Genomic DNA, 26,239 nt, shown 5'->3' on the forward strand with positions numbered 1-26,239 from the left:
ATACATACTGGACCAATTACTAGAGCTCGCGCACGCCAATTGAATTATCAGGTACTTTCGTTTCTTGGTAACGATTCTAATGTTCATGAGAATATAATGCTACCTAAATTGGATACATTTGTTTTGCTTACAAATGAAGGGCCTAGCTTGGACAAGAAAGATGAACCTTGGAGCAAGTTCAAGCACGGAGATGATGGCATGCGCAAGGGGGACAAGAACGGAGTTACAAGTGATGATTTCAGGACTTTGAAGCCACCATAATGAGTGCATGAAGCCTTGGACGAATTATACAAGATGCCACTTCATAAATTTCGTCCAGAGGCTATTCTAGGTGCTGCATCACCTTATTTTTGGGCCTGGCCCATGTAATTTCGAAATACATGATTATAGGCAGTTTTTAGAGTCCGTATGTATGGGGAAACAGGAGTTAGGGTTGGTTTCGGACCCCTCCTCCAAGGGCCACGAAATTCCCCCTCTCTCCTCCATATATACAGCCCTTAGGGCATCGTTTAGACTTTGGGTTTTGTTTAGATTAAAAGTTTGTCATAGCTGCAACTTCGCGTACTTCGTTTGTGTTCAACGACCAGACCAAGGCGTCACAGAACCCCATCTTCATTAATAAAGCTTTCCTCTTTTATTCGCAACATCCAGATTGCAATCTCAGTTTCTTGCTTGTTCTTCGTTTGCTCGCAGGAAATAGACCCTCGTGGTCAGGTTGATCGTGCTTCGGCGTGGTCAATAACCCCTCGGAAGTTGGTTTAGCGATTGCTAAGGCGCGACGTCTTCGCACGTTCGTAGTCGGATCGTCAAAGTCGATTCCCATAGAAAACGATTGCTATCTCATCGAAACATCGGGACACCTTCGCCTCTATCAATGTGATAGACTCATGTGATACTCATGTGATATACCGTGCACTTTAGAGCTTGTTATCTAATTGTAAACTTGATGCTGATCACATTTGTATGTATGTTATATGATGTAGCAGACTGCTTGCTGTTATTTGAAGTATTCCGTCTGTTTTTTGTATTGGCATATTGAAATTGAAGAGCATGACCTTGACAGCAGGGTGATAATCCCCAAGTGCAAGGAATCATCGTAGCAATTCCCAAAGGTGGAAGTGATAAGTATGGATTGTCGAACCCACAGGGAGCTAAAGGTAAGATCAATATTCTCTCAAGTCCTATCTGCCACTGATACGACTCTACGTACATCGAACGTTTGCTTCCAACTAGAAACGAGAAATAAAACTACGTTGTGGTATGAAGAGGATAACTTTGCATGGTATCGGAGAGCTAAAATATAAAAGTAGGTGCTGTTATCATAAAGTTAGAATATATTACTAAATATTATAAATAGCGAGTGTGGAATAATGATGGGCCGGTGTGCGGAATTATCCTAGGCAATCATTAACAAGACCGGTGGTCGTCATTGCAATTTCATATGAGGGAGAGGCATAAGCTAACATAATTTCTCTTCTTGGATCATATGCACTTATGATTGGAACTCTAGCAAGCATCCGCAACTACTAAAGATCATTAAGGTAAAACCCAACCATAGCATTAACATATCAAGTCCCCTTTATCCCATACGCAACAACCCCTTACTCGGGTTTATGCTTCTATCACTCAAGCAACCCGCTATAAGCGAATCATGAACGTATTGCAACACCCTACAGCGGGAATCCCTCACGCTTGCGCGACACGGAGGGCACAATAGAACAACACCAAAATAAAACATACAACTCATACCAATCTAGATCATCAATCAACCCAAAGACAAAGGATATCTACTCAAAACATCACAGGATGGCAACACATCATTGGATCATAATATGTGGCATAAAGCACCATGTTCAAGTAGGGATTACAGCGGGGTGCGGGAGAGTGGACTACGTAAAATAGATGCGGATGGTGATGTTGATGAAGACGATCACCGCGACGATGGTTCCCCTCCCGATGGCACTCTGGCGCCACTGAGAGAGGAGGAGAGGTTCTCCCCCTTGTGCTTCGTCCTACATGGCCTCCCCCCTGGATGGGGAGAGGTTCTCCCTCTGGATCTTGGCCTTCATGGCGATGATGGCCCCTCCGGGATCCTCCTCCATGGCCTCCGGTGATGATGGCCCCCTCCGGCAGGGTGCCAGAGAGGGCCTAGATTGATTTCTCGTGGCTACAGAGGCTTGCGGCGGTGGAACTTCCGATCTAGGTTATTTTCTGGAGGTTTGGGTATTTATAGGAGAGGTTGGCGTCGAGAACAAGTCAGGGGCCCCACGGGAAGTCCACGAGGCACAGGGGCGCCCCCTCCACCCTCATGGGGCCCACGGGACTACCCTCCGGTAACTCTTCGTTCCAGTATTTGTTATATTTTTCAGAAAAATTCTCCATTGATTTTCATCGCATTCCGAGAACTTTTATTTCTGCACAAAAACACCACCACGGTAGTTCTGCTGAAAACAACGTCAGTCCGGGTTAGTTCTAATCAAATCATACCAAAATCATATAAAACTATTGTAAACATGGCATGGATACTTCATAAATTATAGATACGTTGGAGACGTATCACAGGGTCCCACAAACTAGAACGTCACATTTGGGACCCACTTACCAGAATTTGACAATTGGGGTGCATTAAAAAAAAGAAACAAAAGGCTACAACCCAAAAATAAAAAGGCCAAATTGTAGGGCTTGGCCCGTGTAGTTCACCAAAATTAGCAGAAAAATAAATAAATGGGCTGAATTAATGGGCTCGGCCTATATAAACACCGAATTGGACCGGGCTGATTCTTATCCACGTAAGCTTGCCATGCTGGATCCTACGTGGCCTGGGGAGGCTGCTAGTGACCAAAAGATTGGTCAAAGAACCAACGACCTTTTACATATCACAAATAAGGTCGTGAATTTCAGTTTACGACCGTCAGCTTTTGACCATTTGTTTTTTGTCACAAAAAGGTCGCAAATGAAAAACAATGACCTTTCAGTGACCAATAGTGATGGTCGCAAGTTGACATATTTCTTTTAGTGTTCTATTTTCTAATGATATAATTTTTATGTTAAACAATTTATTTTATATAAGTTAAATTGACAACCTAAATACACGTGCAAGCCTTGTAAACTGAGATGGAGGGAGTACTTGACATTAAGAAAGTTGTAGCAATTTAAACTTAGTGAGACGATCAGATGCTAAGCTTATGATTGGGTCTGTCCATCACATCATTCTCCTAATGATATGACCTTGTTATTAATGACAACTCATGTCCATGGTTAGGAAACCTTAACCATATTTAATCAACGAGCTAGTCTAGCAGAGGCTTACTATAGACACAATATTTGTTTATGTATCCACAAATGTATTTGAGTTTCTGATTAATACAATTATAGCATGGAGAATAAACACTTATCAAGAACAAAGCAATATGATAAAAACAACTTTATTATTGCCTCTAGGGCATATTTCAACACAACCTCCCTCTGACCTCGAGGTGCTGCAATTCTTCAGGGCATCCACCACATGGGCTGTTAGCAATGACACCTCCTAGCGTTCCTAGATCGACCCTTGATGGGAACTCCATCTCCAACCTTGCTCCAACCCTGATTACCATGGTGCCATGCCGGTGTAGGCGTACGCTCTCGCTCGTGCAGGCTCTTTAGGACTGCACTTGGATTCTCGACATCCAGGAAGCACTAGGACCGGCGGCCACCATCGAGTATGTCGACTTATGGCGCCGCCTGCAGCATGTATTTCTCACCCCATGACCCAGTGTGATCCGTTGGCGTTGGATGGAGAACATGATCTACTCGGTGACATCGTGCTACCAAGCGCTATTCTTGGGCTCTTCTGCTTCCGAGCATTGGCGGCTGATTCGGAAGACTTGGGCTCCCCTCTCGGTCTAGTTCTTCCTTTGGTTGGCATCCCATGAACCGGTGTTGGCCCGCCGAGGCCTACCCCATGAGCCAACCTGCGTTCTTTGTTCGCATGGACAAGAGACACTGGCTGCGTCTTCGCTAGAGTGGTTTGGCAGGAAATCCTCTCATGGCGCTGCCCTCAAGTTACCATGCCGACGGATCCTTGGGCTTCTTCGACGGGTGGACTTCGACCATTGATGCTACCGCGACACCCGTACGCCGTGGTCTAGCCTTCATTGCCGCGCTCGCTGCATGGTCTATTTGGCGACACCACAAACCCATCATCTCCGAAAAGATCACGCCGTCATCCTTCACCCTTATCGACGCGATCAAGGAGGAGGCTTGCTCTTAGGCTAAAACGGAGTCAAAGGATTAAGAGTAGTTATTCCTGTAACCTGACATGCATTTTTGGGGATGAGCACCCCCTTTTTCTTCTGCTCATTGGGTGCCCTGACCATGTCAATCTGTGTATGTGGTTGGGCACTACCCTGTATTTGATTTCCTCTATCAATGTAATGATACGCTCTGAAGCGTATTCGCGAAAAAGGTTGTTCGGTCTAAAAAAAGAGGTTGTTCTGCAAAAAAGAAAAGAAAAAAGAGACGATCAAGTGGTTGTTCCTTTTTTTTTGAATCAGTACAGACGCAAGCGCTCATACATACGCGCATACACTTATCCTTATGAACGCACACATGCACACCCTACCCCTATCCCTATGAGCACCTCTGAGAGACTCAGCCGGCATGTCATCTTGAAATTTACGAAGTCACCGTAGACGCCTCGTTGTTGACGGGAATGTCTTCTTCCATTGAAAGCGCATCGCCGGAAATTATGAAATAAATTCAGGAATAATGCAAGGTTGTTCATTTTCTGAAAAATGAAAAGAGGTGTCTCCCCTAAAGCAGTGGACTCGCCGTATCTTTGGTTCCCCACAAACCCCGCAAAAAGACCCCTCCGCAAGTGCTCCGCCCACCATCTCTCCTTTCTCATGGCGGCACACGAGGCCTCTGCCGGCGGCGGCGAGGGCGCGCGCTGCACTCCTCCGCGCCCCGCGCTCTCGCTACCCCCGCGCTCCGCCGTCGAATCCTTCTTCGGCTCTGGCGCCACCGCCGCGTCCTTTGCCGAGACCAGCCCCGGCCCGTTCACCCTCGCCGCCGCGCTCTTCCCGGACATGCCCTCCTCGGCCTTCCACGGCTCCTTCACCCAGCTCCTTGTCGGCGCCATGGGCTCCCCAGCCGCACCCCCTTCCCCTCCCTCACCGTTCGCCGTGCCACCGGGGCTCAGCCCCACCGCTCTCGTCGGCCCCTTCCCCCCTACGGTAACTCCTCCAGCCTTACTACTTGCTCCTGCACCAGTGCTTGCCGTTGCTTAGGTTTCCAGCTCGTGCGTTAAGAGTGCTAGTTTGTTAAAGTTGCAGATACTATCCTGCTACTTTCAACTCGTACTGCGTATTTTTTAGATTAGTAGCAGTACAATGATAGTGCCTGGACTGGGTAGTAGTGACGAGATTGGGGCGTAGAACCATCGCGGAGGGGTACGAGTGCTGTACTCACAGTGTTTTGTGCACTCATGCAGGATCTGATGGATTGCTCTAGACCCTTAGCAATTGTGTTGTGGAAAATGTGTTATGAAGTCTAATTTTTTCTTTGAAAAGTGGGTGACTCCCTTGACCTCTGCATTGAGTGATGCACACAACCTTTTAATTAATTATTGTCATCGGAGGTCAAACAAGATCAAGTTACATAAAATGTCACATATGGCTGCACAAAAAGCAAAGAAAAAGTGGTTGACATAGTAACTTAGCAAGTGCCAAGTGGGCAATGAAGAAATACGGCTGCTCAAAAAGCAAAGAAAAAGGCTATATGGACCGATTGCCATAGTAACTTAGCAAGTGCCAAGTGGGCAATGAAGAAATAGATGCTGAATCGACTCTTCATTGCCACGGAAGCAACACTTGGTGCATCCCGCCAATTTGTTTTTCAAGTATCTTTAGTCAAGATGACCTGCTGGTCAAGGTACCAGATAAATATTTTAATTTTGTTATGAAGTCTAGTGGAGTCCCTAGTTAGTACTCACAATTGATAATCTGGATCAGCTGCATTTCCAAAAAACTGAGCTTCATACACTTTGATGTAGCTATCCTTTCTTATTGTCTAGACCGGGCTGGTAAAAGTGGGCCAATGTGTCTATGCTTTGTCACTGCCATGTATTCATACTACTCCCTTCCTTCCAAATTACTTGTCATGGTTTGAGTTCAAATTCAAATTTGAACTAAAACCACGGCGAGTAATTTGGAACGGAGGGAGTATATCACAATCACGTTATATCATTGTAGTTCTTTCTCCATTAAACAGTCACCGGAAGACATGGATGCTGCAAAATGAGTTCAGTATAAATTATGAAAATGTTATTGATTGTCACAGAATTGATCATATTAGGGTTGCCATCATTGACTTAATATTCTGTAAATCAGTAGACGGTAAGCGAGCAACCAGCTTCCGGTTTTATATTTACGTGGAAATGGGTGCCTATGGAACCTTTAAGAAGATCATCCATTCAGTTATACTAGAAAGTACAACAAAAGTACATACCCATTCTTAAGAACTTATTTCTTGCATGCAAAAAGTTGATTTGCGATACAACATGGTGAGAAATACAGGCTTGGAGCTATTTACACTAGCAAAGAAGGAAATCGTTTGGAATATTCTTTAGTACTACCTCCGTCCTGGTTTATTAGTCCCCTTCGTATTTGGTGTTAAATTTTGACCTTAGATTTAACTAACAAAATGTTAATGCATGTAACCAAAAATAGTATCCTTGAAAACTACGTTCAAATATGAATCCAACAATATAATTTTTAGTGACATGCATTATTATGTTCTTAGTTAAATCTATGGTCAAAGTTTGGCACAGAATACTAAGGGGACCAATAAACCAGGACGGAGGTAGTAATTTGCAGGTTTGCACTTATTGACAGGGTTATGCAGCCACTGAAGTGGGTTCTTAAGTCTTAACCCCTTAAGAGGCCAACTCAAACAATTTCTTTGCCGGCACTTCAACAATATTTTTTTGTAGCATTGGATGTGATTTATTCACTAATAATTTGACTCTGGATTCTTGCGAACACAAGTAAACAGCAGGGTGATTGTCTTAGTCCATGGACAACTGGTGCTGCTTAGCATTTATGGAAATTTGGTGTATGAGTGCATTACAATGCGTGACAAAAATCGGGGATCGATACTCCTTTGAAAAATACTCAATGAAAGAAACACAATGCCCTGCACATTCTAGAAAAAGATGACAAACTCTTTTGATGCTATGGACCATCAAAATGTTTGGAAAATGGCGCAAATATATGGCACATGTATATTACTGAATAATCCTAGGAAAATGATCCCTTTGTCCTTGTGCATTACTTGAGTGGATATAGGTTCATATACAGGGCAAACCGCATGGGTGGCACGATCTTCATGAATTAGATGTCGAATGCATTGAACACGAAGAGCAACGGAGGAACATTCAAGATAACACTCACAAGGACACTCACTACAAAGTTTTACTCAAAACACATGTCAAAGTACGATACACTGCAAGATCCAAACAACAACAAAGGAAAAGATAACTAGGCTAGCTCTTCCAAATCTCTAGGGGAGATGGGAGATAGTTCATCCTAAGGATATGGAGGTCTTGTAATCTGAAGGATTTTTCTCCCGTAAAAAATCTTGTAATCCAATGGATTCTTCTCCCGTAAGAGGTCTTAATCTCCAAGGGAGAGGGTAGGTTGAGCAAAGTTCTCAAGATTTAGTTTCTACTCTACTAATCCTAGATATAAGAGGAGTACATGTATTTATAGTCCAAGCGCAACTCTTCAGAGGTCTCAGCGCTAGACTAGACAGTCTTGTTTCGTGAGACCAGACAATCTGGTGGTGGAAGTCGGCGTGTCTGATCGCGGGTGGCAGCGTCGACCGAACAGTCTCGTTGTCCGGACAGGACAGTGGTTGGTCGGACCAGATAGTCTGGTTGACCGTCTGGTCGCTCCAGAGGGATGAGGCCGAGGGGCCATCGCGGCTCACCCGAATGTCCGGTCAGTCAACCGGACTATCTGGTAGTGCAAAATTTGCACTGATTTGCTTCTTTCTCTTCTTTGAGCCTCTGCTCCTTGCTTGGGAGTTGGACATCCTTCCTTGCTTCTCTTGGGTCTATGTCTTCGTACGTAAGTGTGCGTACATAGCATTTCGGCTTGAGCTAGAACCCATGTCTCATCCAAATTCATAGGGAACTCAAGTAGGAGAGATGTCACCTCGGTTTGAATGGCGCATGCATGAGCTGTTGTCATCGATCCAATAGGTGCTTGTGGGGTTGATGATGGGTTCATGGTGATGCTCATGGGATGCTCCACATCAGGTTCTTTATGCCCTACACTCATCACTTTTGTTCTGCATTTTCTGTATCTTTGGGTGTTCAAACCCGGTTTCCTCAAACCGTCTAAAACGCAATATAGTGGTGGGATGAATCCATACACGCCAAACCAACAAATTTATCTTTGTGCCTAGAATACCATACTTGACTTTGTAATTATATTCCTTGTCGATGTTGTAAAAGTGATTGAATGTATGACTTTTTTTGTTTAGGTTTTCAAGTACTTACTGTTTTTTAATGCAACATATTCTCCAAATAGCCTGTTGTGGGCAGTCCATCAAACGTGTAATCTTATGACTAATTAGAGTCCTAGTTGAGTAAGCAACTTTGTTAGGAAAGAGTGCAGTCAGTTTAGAGACCGTGTCAGTGTTTGAATAGATTTACGGGCTTGTTCGTCAAGTCCTGTGTAGTATATAAAAAGGCCGACCCCTCAACTTTTCAGTAATATTAGGGTTATGTCAGTAGTAGATCCTTCTAATTTGGTATGAGCCAAAGAAATCTAGATCAAGGTTGTGGAACATATGAAGATCATCATGAAGCAATTGGAGACCTTCACATGCCAACACCTTACAGCTCAAATCCCACCGCAAATAGAAACAAATTAGGATTGTGTGATTCACGCCACACTTGGGGCGGCCCTTGTATTTTCTTAAGACGAAAAGGAGGAGCTCCCCGCCCTCCCTTTATATTAAAGAAGCCAAACCAAGTACCACAGCGGCCCGAAGGGCAGTTCAACACACCCAAAGCAAAGGAAAAGAGGGAAACAACACACGTGCTGTAAAATGAAGAATATCATCTATATTACATAGCCCGCAAATGAAAAGCCAGCACGCGCACCACAATTGGAGACCACCAGGCTATATGCATACAGGAGATGCCATGGTGCCGAAGTCGAGCGTGGAGACTGGACTGGGGGTTGGGTTAGAGACCCCCCTCCTGAGCAGCGCGCCTAGGTGCTTGGTGTCGAGGCCGGGTTTTGTCCAATTCACCCCCACGTGAGCAGCAGTGGACTCCTGATCAAATGTTGCAGCTGGCTTTCGAAGTTCTCCAGCCGAGCCGTCATGTGCTCCTTGTAAATCACCTTCCATTTCTTGACGAGCTTTAAGACCAGCCACCAGATTTGCTTGACAGAGATCCATGACACACCGTTAAAGATCATGTTATTTCTAATTTTCCAAATAGCCCATAGCACAACAGAGCAAATGGTGTTAACACGATCTTGTTGTTTCCCTGCAACCCACAAGGATGCAATGGATTCTAGATTACTCCCTATGGTCCTGCCTAGCAGGCAGCTAACCGTGCCCCAGATCTCTTGAGCTACTACGCATTCAAAAAACAGATGATAAATGGATTCCTTGCACGAACAGAAGACACAGTCTTCAGGTTTCTTCAGTTCCTTTTCAGCAAGTTATCTCTAGTCATCAATTTGTTGTAGAATAGCAACCAAAGAAAAACGTGCACCCTCGGAGGTATGGTGATTTTCCACACCGCTGGTAGAAAGATCGGGGTAACTCCTCCGAAATTAATAATCGTGTAGAGTGAGCTAGAGGAGTATTGCCCAGAGGCTTCATATTGCCAAACAAGAGTCACACTCTTCTGTAAAGACCATACTTTTGGCTATCTCTTCCAGTTCAAACCACTTGAGCATCATTTGATCATCAAAGACCCTTCTTGTTGAACCGGTATGGGCCCAAGCCCATCAAGCCTTGTCACTTGGGGCCCAAGCCCATGAGGAGGTACTGACCTAGAAGGAGGCATCCAGTCCTCCCGTTCTCAGGGGAGCCACCACACACATACGGAACAGCCAAAAAACAAGGTGAGCCTGCGACTCAACATGGTATCAGACGCAGGCGAGGTGCTGGGGACGACGGCTACGGTGGCCTAGTCACCGGCCGGCGGCGGAGTCCGGTGAGGAGGCGGCGGCGCATCTAGGCGGACGTGGCTGTGTGCGAGCGCGCGCGTGCGGCTGAGCGTCACGGCGGCGAGCGCACGGCGGCTGCGCGGGCCAGCGGGAAATCGACGGCGGCTGTGCGCGTGGAGGCGTGCGGCTGTGGCGCAGGACGAGGAGAAGAGCCGGAGGAACAGCAAGCGTGCAGAGCAGGAGAGGCGTGCTGCTGTCGTTCGCGCGGAGGGAGAGAGCGAGTCCGCACGGCTCTGCTCGTTGTTGTTGTGTCCTGGCTGCTGGGATTGAAGAGAGGAAGGTGCTGCTTATTGTTGCTGCTGCGCGTGCGGAGTGTGGGCAGAGGGGGAGAAAGAACAGAGGGCCTTGCTGTGTGTGTGCAGAGGACTGTTGCTGCTGATTCTGCAGAGGACTGTGTGCGGCTGTGCTTGCTGTTGTTGTTGTTGGGTGTGTAGAGCCTGTGTCTGAAGATGAGTGAGCCAACAGGCCTTGCTGAGGCTTTCGAGAAGCTAGCTAAGTTCCTCGAGGAGTTGAAATCTGGGGCCATCGTTCCTCGACAGGAAGTGGCTCAGAAGATCGAACTGTCGCCCATGGACATGAAGTTAGAGGGGACTACCAATTATCTGAGCTGGTCCCGGAGGGCGTTGCTGGCTGTGGAACAGAAGGAGCTTGATGGGCACTTGTTGGGTGTTGTTGCTGAACCAGGAGACGACTACTGCGGAGGGAAAGAGATGGAAGGTCATAAACTCTGTGCTCATTGGCTGGTTGTTGAACTCGGTGGTGCCCCCCATTGGACGCTCTGTGGAGGGGCTATCCACATCCGCTGCGATATGGACGACTTTGTCCACTTTGTACTCAGGCAAGGGCAATGTCATGCTAATTGCTCAGATTGAGGGGAAGATCAGTCCGCTGCATCAAGGTGACGACATGTCAGTGATGGCATATGTGGCAGAGCTGCAGGCTCTGTGGGCAGAGCAGGATAGCTGCGGCCCTCTGGAACTCTATGATGCGGCTTGCATCGAGTCAGGGCGCAAGTGGATTGCACGCAGGCGTGTGCTGAAACTGTTGGAGGGTCTTAGAGGTTGCTTTCATGGCAGGAGGGCTTCCCTGTTGCACCAACCTCTTCTGCCCTCTATTGAGGAGGCTATTGCTGCAATGTCTCAAGAGGAGGTGCGGCTATCTCTTGAGCATGCAGACATGAAGGCTGTGCCGGCTTCGACATTTGCAGTCACTGAGCGCATGGAGTGGAGCGATCCAACAAATGTCATATATGTGGGGAGATAGGTCACTGGAAGTGGGCCTGTCCAACTCGTGGCAGAGGCAGGGGATACAATAGAGGGGGAACTGGCAGAGGCAGGAGTGCTAGAGGCAGAGGTGGATACTCAGGGACCTCAAGGGGTCAGGCTTCTATGGGCAGAGGTGGTTACTCAGGACACTCAGGGGATCAGAGGGCTCACATGACAATGGCAGGAGACACTGGGACGTCAAAAGGCAAAGATGCAGATGATGCTAACTATGGAGACTTTGCTCTCTGGGCCTCCATTGATGAAGGTAATCCGGAAAAGGCATCTCTTGCTTCTAATGAGAGTGCTCCAGAGTGGGTTCTTGACTCTGGAGCATCTAAGCATGCTGCTAGTAAATCCTGCATGTTTGAGTCTTACAATAAGCACCCTCCATCTCACACGGGCACTGTGCAAACTGCTGATGGCACAAACCAGCCTGTCATAGGGGTTGGCACAGTCAAGTGCACTCTGACCATCTCCCTATCCTCAGTTTTACATGTGCCGGCTTTTCCTGTCAATTTGGTCTCTTTCAGTGCTCTAATTAATCAAATTGACTGTCGTGTGATCCTTGACAAATTCGGGTGCGTGATTCAGGAGCGATAGACGAGTCAGACGGTTCGGACTGGCACCAGGCGTAGGGGGCTCTGGTACATGGACCAGGAGGTGCAGCCGGACTTGGTGTGTGCTGCGACCATGGAGGACAAGGAGAAGGAGGCGATGATCCATCACTGTAGGATGGGCCATGTATCTTTTGATAAGATGAGTAGAATCTTTCCGGATGTTATGTGTGGGATAGGCAAGGGCAAGTTGACATGTGATGCTTGCGAATATGCCAAACACACACAAGCCTCATATGTGAGTAAGGGGCTTAGGAGCATATCTCCTTTTATGCTTATTCATTCGGATGTATGGAAGAGCCCAGTTGTATCAATGAATGGAATGAAATACTTTGTTACATTCATCGATTGTTATTCTCGTATGACTTGGATTTATTTGACGTGTCACAAAGATGAGGCGTTTAGCTGTTTTCAGAATTTCCATGCCTTGGTGAAGAATCAGTTTCAGGTGCAGGTGATCAGGACTGACAATGGGACAGAATATGTGAACAACACATTTGGGGCTTACTTGTCTGATCAAGGTATTCTTCATCAAACTTCATGCCCAGACACCCCTCCTCAGAATGGAGTGGCAGAAAGGAAAAATCGGCATATTCTTGAGGTTGCCCGGTCATTGATGTTTACGATGAATGTGCCCAAATTCTTGTGGAGTGAAGCAGTTATGACAGCCACATACTTGATCAACAGGACACCATCAAGAATACTAAGCATGAAATCTCCGTGTGAGCTAGTATATGGAGAAACTAAGTTTGTTGTTCCCCCAAAGTTGTTTGGCAGTACTTGTTTTGTTCGAGATCACCGTCCTTTGTTGGAAAACTTGATCTGCGGGCAGTGAAGTGTATTTTTCTGGGCTATTCTTCTAGTCAGCAGGGATATAAATGTTGGTGTCCCTCAGAGAAACGCAGGTTTGTCAGTATGGACGTAACCTTCAGGGAGTCTGAGCCATTCTATGGTGAGCCAACAGATCTAAGTGTGTTGTTTCAAGAGCTTGACCATTTACACTCTGTGCAAGATGGTCAAGAGGGGGAGAAAGCTGTATCTCGCACTCACGCGGATTCTGTGGGCACTAACATTGATGATGATGATGTGCAGGTTCAAGTCCAGCCAATTGTGGGTACAATTTCGGTTGGTACTCTCACTGATGGTGATGTGCAGGTACGGGTCCAACCAACAGTGGGTCCCATTTAGATTGGTAATCTCCAGCTCCTTGTTCGAGATCGGTGGCAGAAGATCCCCCTAGTGTACTCTCGACGAGAGCCACAAGTGCCACAGGTGCATGACTCATCTGACACTCGTCTGGTATATTCTCGGCGGCAGCCACTTGTGCAGGAGGGGGAGCAACAAGTGCAGGGGGAGCAGCAAGGCAGTGGTGCAAGCTCATCTGACACAATGGAGCTACCTATTGCGTTGCGAAAGGGGACACGTGAAGCGGCTCAGAAGGCTTTACCACTGGAGGTTTTGGATGATCATGACATTGGAAATTTTGTGTCTTATGAAGCTTTGTCTCCTTCCTATAGAGTGTTTGTTGCCTCTCTTCAAACTGTGTCAATCCCAAAGGATTGGAAGGCTGCAAAGCAAGATCCGAAGTGGCATGAAGCAATGATAGAAGAGTTGGAAGCACTGAGGAAAAACAAGACGTGGGTGCTAACCACATTGCCGGCAGGAAAGAAAGCAGTGAGTTGTAAGTGGATCTATACAGTGAAGCAGAATCCTGAGGGGAAGGTGGAACGGTATAAGGCCAGATTGGTCGCCAGAGGATATAGTCAAACTCATGGAATTGACTATGACGAGACGTTTGCTCCAGTGGCAAAGATGAACACAGTAAGGATATTGGTTTCCTGTGCTGCAAACTTTGGGTGGAAATTGCATCAATTAGATGTCAAGAATGCCTTCTTGCATGGTGAGTTGCAGGAAGAAGTGTACATGGAGATACCACCAGGTTTTGGTACTTCACAGACCACGGGGAAGGTATGCAGGCTGAAGAAATCCTTGTATGGACTGAAGCAATCGCCGAGGGCTTGGTTCGATAGGTTCAGACGTGCTGTCCGTGCTATGGGGTATGGTCAATGTAATGGTGACCACACGGTGTTCTACAGACACTCACTCTCTAATCGAAAGATCACCATTCTTGCAGTTTATGTGGACGACATTATCATCACCGGAGATGATGATGAGGAAATAAAGAGATTGAAGGGGTGTCTGAGCAATGAGTTTGAGGTGAAGGATTTGGGCAACCTAAAATACTTCCTTGGGATTGAAGTGGCCCGGACAGAGAAGGGAATATTTTTGTGCCAAAGGAAATACACCTTGGATCTCTTGAGTGACATGGGCATGATGGGATGCCGTGCAGCCCCTACGCCGATTGAACAAAATCATCAAGTGACAGCTCAGTCAGGCGAGCTGGTGAATAAGGAAGATTATCAGAAACTGGTTGGGAGGTTATTGTACTTGTGTCATACCAGGCCTGACATTACGTATGCCGTGGGTGTGGTGAGCAGATACATGCATGAACCAAGGAGTGGGCATCTTGATATTGTGCACAGAATTCTGAGATACTTGAAGGGGACTCCAGGTAAAGGGTTGTGGTTTGCGAAGAGTGGACATCTTGAGGTGGATGGCTATAGTGACTCTGATTGGGCCAGTTGTCAAGATGATAGAAGATCAACTTCTGGCTACTGTGTGTTTGTGGGAGGAAACTTGGTGTCGTGGAGAAGCAAGAAACAACCTGTTGTGTCTAGATCAACAGCAGAAGCCGAGTATAGAGCTTTATCTCAAGGGTTATGTGAGATGCTCTGGGTGAAGTACCTACTAAGCGAGTTGAAACTTCTGAGGAAGGGACCCTTGAAGGTGTGGTGTGACAATCAGTCAGCTATAGCCATTGCTAATAACCCAGTTCAGCATGATAGGACAAAACATGTGGAAATTGATCGCTTCTTCATTAAGGAGAAACTTGATGCTGGTATCATCAGTCTTACTCATGTCAGCTCTGGGCAGCAGTTTGCAGATTGCTTGACAAAGGGACTGGGAACGAAGGACTGTAACTTGGCATGTGACAAGATGGGGATGATAGATATCTACCACCCATCTTGAGGGGGAGTGTTGAACCGGTATGGGCCCAAGCCCATCAAGCCTTGTCACTTGGGGCCCAAGCCCATGAGGAGGTACTGACCTAGAAGGAGGCATCCAGTCCTCCCGTTCTCAGGGGAGCCGCCACACACATACGGAACAGCCAAAAAACAAGGTGAGCCTGCGACTCAACACTTCTAAAGGTTAGTTTAAGTATATCGCCATTCCAGACTTGCTGGATGGTGTTGCATTGCTCTCTGCAGATGCAGTACAGGTCCCAGAATTGGATCATAAGGGGAGATGTGCCAAACCAGGAGTCTTCCTTGAATCTAATCTTAGCCCCATCTCCAACTACCCATCTATACCCCATTTTAACAGCTTTGGCTGCCCACATAACACCTTTCGAGAATTGGGAGGTCCCTAAGGTTTTCCCACAAAAAATATTAGGGGCAGTTTTGAGATATTTCGAATCAACGAAGTTTTTCCAGATTTTCCCCTCGCGTGCCATGTATCTTTTAACCCAAGAGGTTGGGAATCCCTAATCCCCCAAACTCCTGTTTCATGCATACCATTTGCCAATTGGCTAGGTGGATTTTCCTATGTCCTTCATAGTCATTCCAGAGGCAGTTTGCCATTTGGGAATTGATCATGTCAATAGCCCATTTGGGGAATTTAAAGAAGGATAAAAGGTAGATAGGTATGCTAGCTAAACAGGTTTTAATGAGGGTTAGTCTCCCTTTGTAGGATAGGAGCTTCCCTCTCCATCCTGCTATTCTCTTAAGGATCTTGTCTAGCAAGGGTTGAAGATCCTCCCTAGACAGTTTTTCTACATGCCGAGGAACACCTAGATATTTAATGGGAAATTTCCCAACAGGGCACCCTAGAATGTCACCCAAGCTGGTGATTCCTCAGGGTCAAGGTTTAGAGGGATCATTTCACTTTTATTAAAGTTGATCCTCATCCCTAGACAGTTTTTCTACATGCCGAGGAACACCTAGATATTTAATGGGAAATTTCCCAACAGGGCACCCTAGAATGTCACCCAAGCTGGTGATTCCTCAGGGTCAAGGTTTAGAGGGATCATTTCACTTTTATTAAAGTTGATCCTCATCCCTGACACCTGCTCAAAACAAGTAAGTAAGGACCCATTTCAAATTGGTGGCCATCTGCAAGTCACTATCAACAAAACATGATTGTATCATTTGCTTATTGAAGGCTAATCATACCTCCTGGCCAGACATCATAGCAGAGCCTTTTGATTAGATCAGCATCAGAGGCTTTAGAGAGCATTTTAGTTAGCACATATCCTACTAGATTGAAGAGTAGGGGGGACAGGGGGTCTCCTTGCCTCAGTCCTTTCCCTGTAGTAAAGAGCAATGCTCTCTAGGTTATTAAGCTTCACACCCATCGACCCCCACGAGTGATCTTGTGAATCCAACTAACCCATTTACTACTGAAACTGATAGAGGCAAAGGTGTCCCGTCTTCTGATGAGAAGGTGATTATCGTTTTGGAGGAGAAGACTTTCCGACTACGAACGTGCGAGGACATCGCGCCTTAGCAATCGCTAAACCAACTTCGAGAGGTTATTGACCACGCCGGAGCACGATCAACTTGACCACGAAGGTCTATTTCTTGCAAGCAAACGAAGAGCAAGCAAGAAACTAAGATTGCAATCTGGATATTGCGAATATAAGATGAAAGCTTTATTGATCAAGGTGGGGTTCTGTGACGTCTTGGTCTGGTCGTTGAACACAAACGAAGTACGCGAAGTTGAAACTATGGCGAACTTTAATCTAAACAAAACCCAAGTCTAAATGGTGCCTTAAGGGCTGTATTTATAGGGGAAAAGAGAGGGAATTTTGTCCACCCTTGGCAAGGTGGGACTAAAACACCTCCTGAGTCGTCCCCCCCTACAATACAGACTCTAAAAACAACCTAATAAGAGGTATTTCGAAATTACATGGGCCTGGCCCAAAAATAAGGCGCAACACCTATAATAAGCTATGGACGAATTTTATGAACCGGGCATCTTGTATATTTCGTCCGTCTTCTTGTATGTCATCATGGTGGCTTCAAAGTGCGGAAATCTTCACTGGAAACTCCGTTCTTGTTCCCTTCGTGCGTGCCTTCATCTCCATGCTTGATCATGCTGCAATGTTCATCCTTCTTGTCCATGCTAGGCCCTTCAACTGTAATCAACACAAATGTACCCAAGTTAGGCAGCATCACATTCTCATGAACATTAGAAACATTACCAAGAAACGGAAGTACCTGGCAATTTAACTGGCGTGCGCGAGCTCTAGTAATTGGTCTAATAGGTATAGTAGCAGGGGTTGTGGGTGTAGCTGTGGTAGCCATGCTTGGCCGTAGCGGATTGGTTGGGATAGCAGAGGCAACCAAAGACACGAAGAGCGGCATAATTTGGTTTTGTGTCGTAGAGACGAACGTAGGGAATTGAAAAACCAGTGGATTGTGAGGGGCGTATATTGACAAGGTATGTTGCAGTGGCGAGAGCCTCTGCCCAGTAGGAGGGCGGCATGGAGGACTGGAAGAGGAGAGTGCGAGTGACGTCGTTGATCGTGCGGATGGCACGTTCGGCCTTGCCGTTTGGGCGGACGTGTAGGGGCACGAAAAATGGAGGTGAATACCATGAGTAGAGAAGAAGGTGATCGTGGAGTTGATAAACACGGTTCCGTTGTCGGCTTGCATGGCTACAAGAGGACGTAAAAATTGTGTGCGAATGTAGGCAACAAAGTTAAGAAGAATAGCCGCGGTGTCGGACTTTTTCCGGAGAAGAAATGTCCACATAAAATGAGAAATATCGTCAACAATAACAAGATAGTACTTGAAATCGGAATTACTCAAAGTTGGAGAAGCCCAAAGATCACAATGGATCAACTTAAATGGTCTGACGCTTATTGAGGTAGACCTAGCGAAGGGCAAGCACACGTGTTTGCCAAGTTGACAAGCATGACAAATATGCGAGGCTGCCTTATTACATGAAATAAAGGAGTTCTTATGAAGTTGGGACATGGCGTCGCGTCCCGGATGACCTAAGCGACGGTGCCAAAGCTCGGTGGAGGTGGTGGCGAGGAGTCCATGGGCGTGGTGGTGGATGACCGATGACGGGAAGACGTAGAGGTCGCCGAGACTATTGCAGCGAAGAATCACGACCTTGGTGTGAAGATCCTTCACAGAAAAACTGAGGGGGTCATACTCGATAGAACAAAGATTATCAATGGTGAAGCGACGAACGGAAAGTAAATTCTTGACGATATGAGGAACGAGTAGAACATTACAAAGGAAAAGAGAACGAGTTGAAGCGGGTATAGAGGTGTGTCCAGTGTGGGATATGGGCAAGGTGGGGCCATTACCCTTGGTGACAACGAAGGAGGGAGAGTGCATGAGATGTTGAATCATATCGGGGTCGGAGGCCATGTGCGCTATGGCTCCGGAGTCCATTACCCATTCACCCACTGTTGATGGAGTCTAGGCGTTGTTTAGTGCAGCAGGAGGGCGGAGCAGTCCCACGCCATAGTGCCGCCGTAGCCAGGAGTGGGTGGCGCGTTGGTGCCGAAAGCCTGAACGTGCAGCGGGGCGAGGGAGGTAAAGGCCTGTGCCGGCGAAAGGACTGGGGGTCGCGGCCCGAGGAGGCCAACAACGGCGTTGGGCCTCGCTGTTGGGGGCGCCTGAAGCTGCTGGGCCTGCCCCGTATAGGGATTGAAGCAGACTCAGGGACCAACCGACGAGACCAACGGACGAGGGCGCCCTGCGCTGGAAGTTCCTGTCGTGGGAGTTGGAGCGGCTGTCGCCGTCGTTCCTGCCGCCGAAGCCCTTCTACCAGTTGCCACTGTTGCGGTGTCTGCCGGAGGAGCCGCCCCCGGAGGTGTTGCCGTACTGAGGGCCGGTGTTGCCGTACTGAGGGCCGTCGTTGCCTGTCGAGCGACGTCGCCACGGTCAGGTGCGTGGAGGTGACCAGAGGAGGTGGAGCCGATGGCGCCGTGGGGAGGTGCACCACCATAGAGTGCCGTCTGGTGTCCTATCGCGACGGTATTCGCGAGCTGGGTCTCGCGGAGGGTCAGCGGTGACCTCGTCTGGCTGAACGAGGGAAGGGGGTTCTGCATGGTGACAATTGTCGTGATGTCCGAGAAACACGGATTGAGGCCACGAAGGCAATTGAGGACAAGCGTCTGGTCGGGGATGGGGGTGCCAACGTCACTGAGGGCGTCGGAGAGTGCCTTCAGACGGTGGCAGTAGGCAGTGATGGAGAGCTCGCCTTGGACGAGGCCGCGGAACTCTGCCTCAAGATAAACAGCACGGGTCATCTGATTATCAAGAAAAAGGTTGGTGATGAGTGTCCAAGCTTCTTGCGCCGTCTCGTTCCGCCATGATTATGTCGAGTATCTCGTCCGAGATGGACCCATAGAGCCACGAGCGGACAATATAGTCCTCGCGAAACCAGTCCGCGGTGCAGTCCGCCTCGGCAGTGGCGGTGTTGACGTGGGAGAGCAGATCGTACTTGCCTAGAAGCACACGGATGAGCATCCTCCACTTGGTGAAGTTGGAGGCATGGAGGTCCAGTGTCACAGGGACATGGGTGCGGACACTCGCGACGTTGACGGCGGGGGATGCAGCAGCGGGCATGATGGCGGTGATCAGGGCGCCGTTGGTGGAGTTCATGGAGACGGGGAGGGTTGAGGAGGCGGGGGAGGAGCTGGTGTTGGGGGTGGTGGACATGGCTGGATAGCGCTGCGAGGGGCAGGGAGCAAGCGGGGCGATCAGGGAGGATCGTAGGTAGTCTGATACCAAGAAACAAAGTAGGATTGTGTGATTCATGCCACACTTGGGGCGGCCCTTGTATACACAATATATAGGATTACATGCCTTGGTAATCAAGGTGAATAAAAGCAAATCCTCAACCGAATCATACAACAATATTCGGTGGGATATTGTGCTAGTTTCCTATTACATGAAATACAGACAAAAGGAATACTTTAACACAAATCCCTACCCAATTTTGCTGCCCACCAACCAGCAGCAGCCCTGCCATCAGCAGATTTACCAGCAGCAACAACATCAGATTGCCGCTGTAGAAATATATTGCCTGCCTCTTCATCAGTTCGGACTTTTGGATGAGTTGGCTGGAGCATGAATTCAGTATGTATCAGAGCCAAGAGGTCTCAAGTTCAAGACCTTGCCAACGCAGTACTAAAAGAAAAGATTCTGCGGCCTACATCGATCCCACGTCTAAGGACTAACATAGCCTAGACGTGAGGGGGAGTGTTCAAATATATTGCCCGCCTCTCTTCATCAGTTCGGACTTTTGGATGAGTTGGCTAGAGCATGAATTCAATAGCCGCCGCCTTCATGACTCCACCTGCCAACCGATTTCATATGTTGTTATGGTTGTGGTCCCCTCCACAACCCATCTATGGATCCACCTCTCCCATCACCTTGGCTTAGGTTGGGTTTCGGCGTGCCCTGCTTCCACAAGCTTGACTTCCCAATATAGGATGGTTTGGTCGATCCTGTTGGTTGGCTTAATATGTGTGAGCAGTTTTTTCGTGGACAGCGCATGGATGAGGCCGACAAGGTTTAGACTGCAGCCTACCATCTCACCAATGATGCTCAATTTTGGTACTTACAGCTCGAGCGTGATTCTGGCATGCTGACATGGGAGCAAGGAGGCTTGCCACGTTCAGTTTGGGCTGTCACTTTGCGCAAATCCCTTCGGTGAGTTGGCATGTCTGCCGTTCACTTCCTCGGTAGCAGACTACACCAGCAGGTTTGTAGCGCTCGTGCGCCACAACAATGAGCTATTAACACCATCCCAACAACGGTTTCTGTACACAGCAAGGCTGCCCGGTGATCTTTGCATTGACGTTGAGCTTCAACGACCATCTGACCTCCACACCGTGATGTAGGGTGGAACCCTATACGGCCGATCTTTCACGAAAGGAGCGGATCCCACGAAGAACACGAAGAACACAAGGGGAAATCACAAAGGGAAACACAAGAGAAACACTCAAACCAACGAGATACGGTCACACATGTGCTAGATCCTCGGAACACGAGAGGAGATACAAGATCCACAATCAACAAGGGACGATACAAAGGTAACCGGTTCTTCTCCGTGAGGAGGTCTTGATGGGGCCACCCAAGAGGGGGTCTTGAATCCAAGGGGATCTTCTCCGTAGAGGGGCCGTGGTCTCTCTCGTGGAGTAGATTCGTAATGGATGAGCAAAGCACTATTTCACATATGAGCTAAACCAATGCTAACCCTAGAAAGAGGGAGGAGGAGTATATATAGTCTAGGTGGGCGAAGGGGTACATGGGCCTCGGCCCTTCACTGTGCGCAGACAGGCGGAGCCGGATGTCCGGGCCTTCGGGATGAGCCGGATGTCCGGGCCTTCGGGATGAGCCGGATGTCCGGGCTTGCGGGCCGGATGTCTGGGCTGGCGGGGCTGGTCTCGGTGCTCTCTTGATAGCCGGGGCCGGATGTCCGGGCGAAGGGGCCGGATGTCCGGGACTTCGGGAGGTGCCGGATGTCCGGGCTGTCGGGGTCGCTTCCGGAGCTCTCTGGATAGGAAGGGGGCCGGATTTCCGGGGGTCGGGCTGGATGTCCGGGGCCTGTAGCAGCTGGCTCTTCTTCCTTCTCCTTCCTTTGCTTCCTCGCACGCTTGGCCTTGGTCCTTGGGTTCTCCGTGGTCTCCTGAGTATGAACAAGGTCCGCGCTTGAAGTAGCATCCATGTCTTACATGCGGAAGGGAAGATTCGGAAATGAGCGAGTTCACCTTAGGTCCAATGGCGTAGGCTCGAGTGTACATGGGGATGATTGTAGGATGCTCCGCATCACACCGCCATCTCCTTCCCCAAGGCCTATGAGCAGCGGCATTTTCCTCCAACATTACCACACCAGCTTTCTGGGACTAGGCCCTTGTGCCCGTCCAATCCTCCTGCTGTCAGCGCAGCTACAATACCTTCCCCGCCAGCACCACTAGCACCTGTTTTGCCATCAACCACTCCAGAGCGAACCCCGCCACGGCAAATTCGGCACCTGACTCCAGCTGAGTTGGAAGAACATTGTCGTCGGGGCCTTTGCGTCAACTGCGGCGAGATATATGTTCAGGGTCACCATTGCGTGTGGCTCTTCTTCATCAAGTCTGATGACTGGTAGCACCCAAGGCCCCCTAGGAGGCAATTGACAATCTACAGCTTGCGGACAAGCTGTTTTTCAAGGAAGGGAGAGATGTTATGTGGGCCAGCCATCAAACATGGAGTCTGAGGCCTTAATTAGAGTCCTAGTTGATCAATAAACTTTGTTAGAAAAGGGTCCAGTAAGTTTAGAGATCGTATTATAGTTTGAATAGATTTACCGGCTTGTTGGTCAAGCATTGTATACTATATAAAGGGGCCGACCCATCTCAATAAAGCAGAGACACTTTTATCTACTTTTCAGTAATTAGGGTTGTCAGTAGTAGATCCTTCCATACCCGTACTAATTGCTTATTTGTAGTGGTTTTAGACTGATGGTGTACAGAAATAGTAAGAACTATGTCAAAAACTAAGTGTTAACTTACTCCTTGTGTGTTCATGAAGCTAAATGGCAAGTAATTCTGACCAAATGCTGTATTATTATATTTTAAATAACGTGAAGTAATGGCAATGATGCTAGTTTTTGTGTTTTTGTCTCGAGTTTTCTTGAACATCATTCACTGTGTTTGTTTCTGGTGCTACTTATAGATATTATATTGGCAGACAAAGATCTGTTCATGTCTGAACTTATAGATAATACATATAGCTGTGTGCATCAATTGATGACGAGGCCGGGGGTTCTTCCCACTTTTCTTTTTGAAAAAATAGAGATGTTAATACATTTATTTCTACAGGGGAATTTTGAAATGTCCCATCAGCAAGCGTTAGCCCAAGTAACAGCACAAGCAGTCCATTCTCAGTATACTGTAGGCAGTCAAGCAGATTACTCACTCCCTTTCTCATCGGCAACAACATCAGCTTTGACATCACAGTTCATCAACTCTTCTGCAAATGTGACATCAATGAAGGAGACAGCAACTCTGCCACTGCATACAGTTAATGATAACCTTAAGTCAAATGAGGTTTCACAAGGATTCCAAACTTCGGCCCTCACCGTGGATAAACCTGCTGATGATGGGTACAATTGGCGAAAGTATGGCCAGAAGGCAGTTAAGGGTGGAGAGTATCCAAGGAGCTACTATAAATGCACCCAGGCGAGCTGTCCAGTTAAGAAGAAAGTGGAGCACTCAGCATATGGACAGATTACTCAAATAATTTATAGAGGCCAACATAACCACCAGCGTCCACCAAAAAGGAGGTCCAAAGATGGTGGCAATTTACTAAATGAAGATGATTTCCCTGAGAACAGAGACACTTTGACTCGATCAGAACCAGGCTCTCAAGATCATTCTGGAAAAGTTGAGGTATCAAATGATGGCATCACAGGGTCTTCAATTTCTAAGAGGAGAGACGGAGGTGATCAATCGTCTGGCTCAAGTGATCGAGAGGAGGACAATGATGAAGCAGGTGATGACAATGGAGATGCCGGTATTGTGAATGCAAACAAAAGGTGGTTCATGTAGTGAATACAATTTTGTTAGTAGTATTTTTTGAAGCTTCAATCTATAAATGCTAGTTTCATTGGACAGGCATGTGCCGGCGCCAGCTCAAAGAATCATCGTGCAAACAACCAGTGAAATTGATCTTTTGGATGATGGCTACCGGTGGCGCAAGTACGGGCAGAAAGTGGTAAAAGGGAATCCTCATCCAAGGTAATCCTTCTGTTGCCCTCTATCTTTATCCGTTCTGCTCTGAGTCCCCGCTTGCACATTGGACCATATTGGGACCAACTCTAGATAATGCCACATTTTCCTGCATCTCTATGTAATTTATTACTAACTATGAAGAAGACTACTGTTTGTTAGTTGTAGACACAGAATATATGTAAACCTTCCACTGGAATAAGATCTTTTGGAACTTCTTACTGGCATTGGAGGACTTGAATCTTAATTTTCAGAATGGTGTTTGAAAAGGTGGATTCTAGCTTTCAATTAAAATTGATAAGCTTTCATCCTGGACATTTGGATCTTTCTCACCTACACACCCCTTGTTGCATTCTGGTTGTCAAGGGCAGAGGGGTTGGGAGGTGAGCAAATGTCCCTTGCGCATTCTGGTTGTCTATGGCAGAGGGGCTGGGAGGTGAGCAAATGTCCTTCTCAAGTGATAGCTAGGAGGGCAATGATGAACTTACTGGAGATAGTGGAACTCATACTGTTGTCAGAATTATCAAACATACATGTATGAAGCTCTGATTAACCATGACTACTTGATAATACTATTGATTGGGTGGACAATTTTGCTTCTGCACGGAGTTGCGACAGATTTAAGTCGTAGCTCAAAATTTCAAACAGATAGACTTCTAGACATACTGACAACCACAAGGCTGCGTAAGTGTCGTCTGAAACAGCCTCTTATAGATATGTAGAGAAAGGCTGCGTACTAATTTCTGTAAGAGGCTTTTACCTGATCAGGTATTTCGGAAACAGCCTCTTACAAAAATGTACGGAAAGGCTGCGTACTATAGACCCAAAGTGGTTGGACCCTTCCCCGGACCCTGCGCAAGCGGGAGCTACATGCACTGGGCTGCCCTAGACTTCTAGACATACTGACAACCACAAGATTTAGTTTTAAGCAAAGAAAATAATCAAATCGACCATGCTGCTGATTAGTCAGAGAATTTCTTTTTCGAGGAAATTAGTCAGAGATTGAATGAATAATCCCTTGCCTATGCTACCTGCCTGTTCCTTTTATTCGGTTGAATTATTTTTATGGCATAGTCTGTTTGACTTTGCTTGTTTGGCGATATACAGAACATTTGAATATTTTTTTGCTATGGTTCTTTTGGGCAAGTTCGCTGCTGTCAAAATGATATCTAGCTAGCAGTTTGCACTATTGAGTAATCCCCCCTTTTTTGTTGTTCTCTTTCTGAAGTTATTCATGACATATTGACTCTAGTTGTGCACTGTGTAGGAGTTACTACAAATGCACGTACCAGGGATGCGATGTAAAGAAGCATATCGAAAGATGTTCGCAAGACCCAACGGCGGTGATAACTACATATGAAGGCAAGCATAGCCATGATGTGCCAGCAGCTAGGAGCAGCGTGGCTGCTGCTGCCAGTGCCAATGCATCCTCTTCCATTAGCTTACTACATAGAGGGCAGAAGGCAGCATCTAGTAGCCAACGGGTGTTGCCCAGAGCAGCACTACATACATCAGATTCTTCCTTGCAGCTAAAAGAAGAAAACGAGATAACATAAACTTTTGGAGTACTTAGTGAGGTAAATTATTCCAATATATTAGCCCATTTCTGGTTATGCTGCTGCATTGGTTCAAACCGAGAGGATATTCTTCCAGAGCCTTGCTTGCACAGAGCCTGTGTTGCAGCACTGCATCTTGCATGCTGTACTCCCATTGGTTCTAAATTGTACTGGTCTCTATTCCATGGAAAAACTGTAGGTGACGGAGGTTTCGTTGTTGCAAGTGTATATGCTCGAGTTGTAGCTCTTACCTGATATCCTCATTTGTACATATATCTCCGTAAGTGTCATCTGACAGGATGTATTAAAGTCTTAATTGATGAACAAGGTAATGGCCTTCCGTCAATCTTCCTTTCAGTTTGTCGTCGCAGCGGAATGTGCCTCGGTGGACCTGAGGCAAAAGAAAGAATCAAATTGGTCTGATGCTTGTGTCTCGTAAAAGCAGAATATTCTTTGAATGTGAGATGATGTTCTTGTTAATAGCAAGGTGCTTGTTGCGTCTTTGTCTTTGTCAATCTTAAGATCCGTGGACTTAAGCCTTCCGTATATGCTCATACGGATAGAATGTGTACGTTTATGTTCATACAAGTGAATTTATGGGTATGTGATCGACTGAGTTTGTACTCTGATTCTTAAAAGAAATCCCTGTAATTTATCACTGAAATATGTCGGGAAATATAAGGTGTATTTTGTTTGGTTA

General features: G+C 47.1%; 1 protein-coding gene and 2 pseudogenes across 2 annotated transcripts; 2 read left to right on the plus strand and 1 right to left on the minus strand.

The window, feature by feature from the left end:
- Nucleotides 1–4,816: 4,816 nt before the first annotated feature.
- LOC109779686 (probable WRKY transcription factor 4) lies at nt 4,817–25,885 on the plus strand. 2 transcript variants are annotated; one of them, XM_020338330.4, is made up of 4 exons: nt 4,817–5,216; nt 23,075–23,790; nt 23,870–23,992; nt 25,251–25,885. In XM_020338330.4, exons 1-4 carry the CDS (start codon nt 4,887–4,889, stop codon nt 25,537–25,539), a joined length of 1,458 nt encoding a protein of 485 aa, XP_020193919.1. In that variant the 5' UTR covers nt 4,817–4,886; the 3' UTR covers nt 25,540–25,885. The 2 variants fall into 2 exon arrangements, with proteins under 2 accessions (XP_020193919.1, XP_040243007.1); XM_040387073.3 differs by lacking the exons at nt 23,075–23,790; nt 23,870–23,992; nt 25,251–25,885 and adding an exon at nt 12,095–18,487 and having other exon boundaries at nt 4,927–5,216.
- LOC141021427 (uncharacterized) lies at nt 5,262–12,103 on the plus strand (annotated as a pseudogene).
- LOC141021262 (uncharacterized) lies at nt 16,956–21,593 on the minus strand (annotated as a pseudogene).
- Nucleotides 25,886–26,239: the final 354 nt, after the last annotated feature.

Source organism: Aegilops tauschii, chromosome 4 (assembly GCF_002575655.3).
Source record: "Aegilops tauschii subsp. strangulata cultivar AL8/78 chromosome 4, Aet v6.0, whole genome shotgun sequence".
NCBI classification, from domain to species: domain Eukaryota; kingdom Viridiplantae; phylum Streptophyta; class Magnoliopsida; order Poales; family Poaceae; genus Aegilops; species Aegilops tauschii.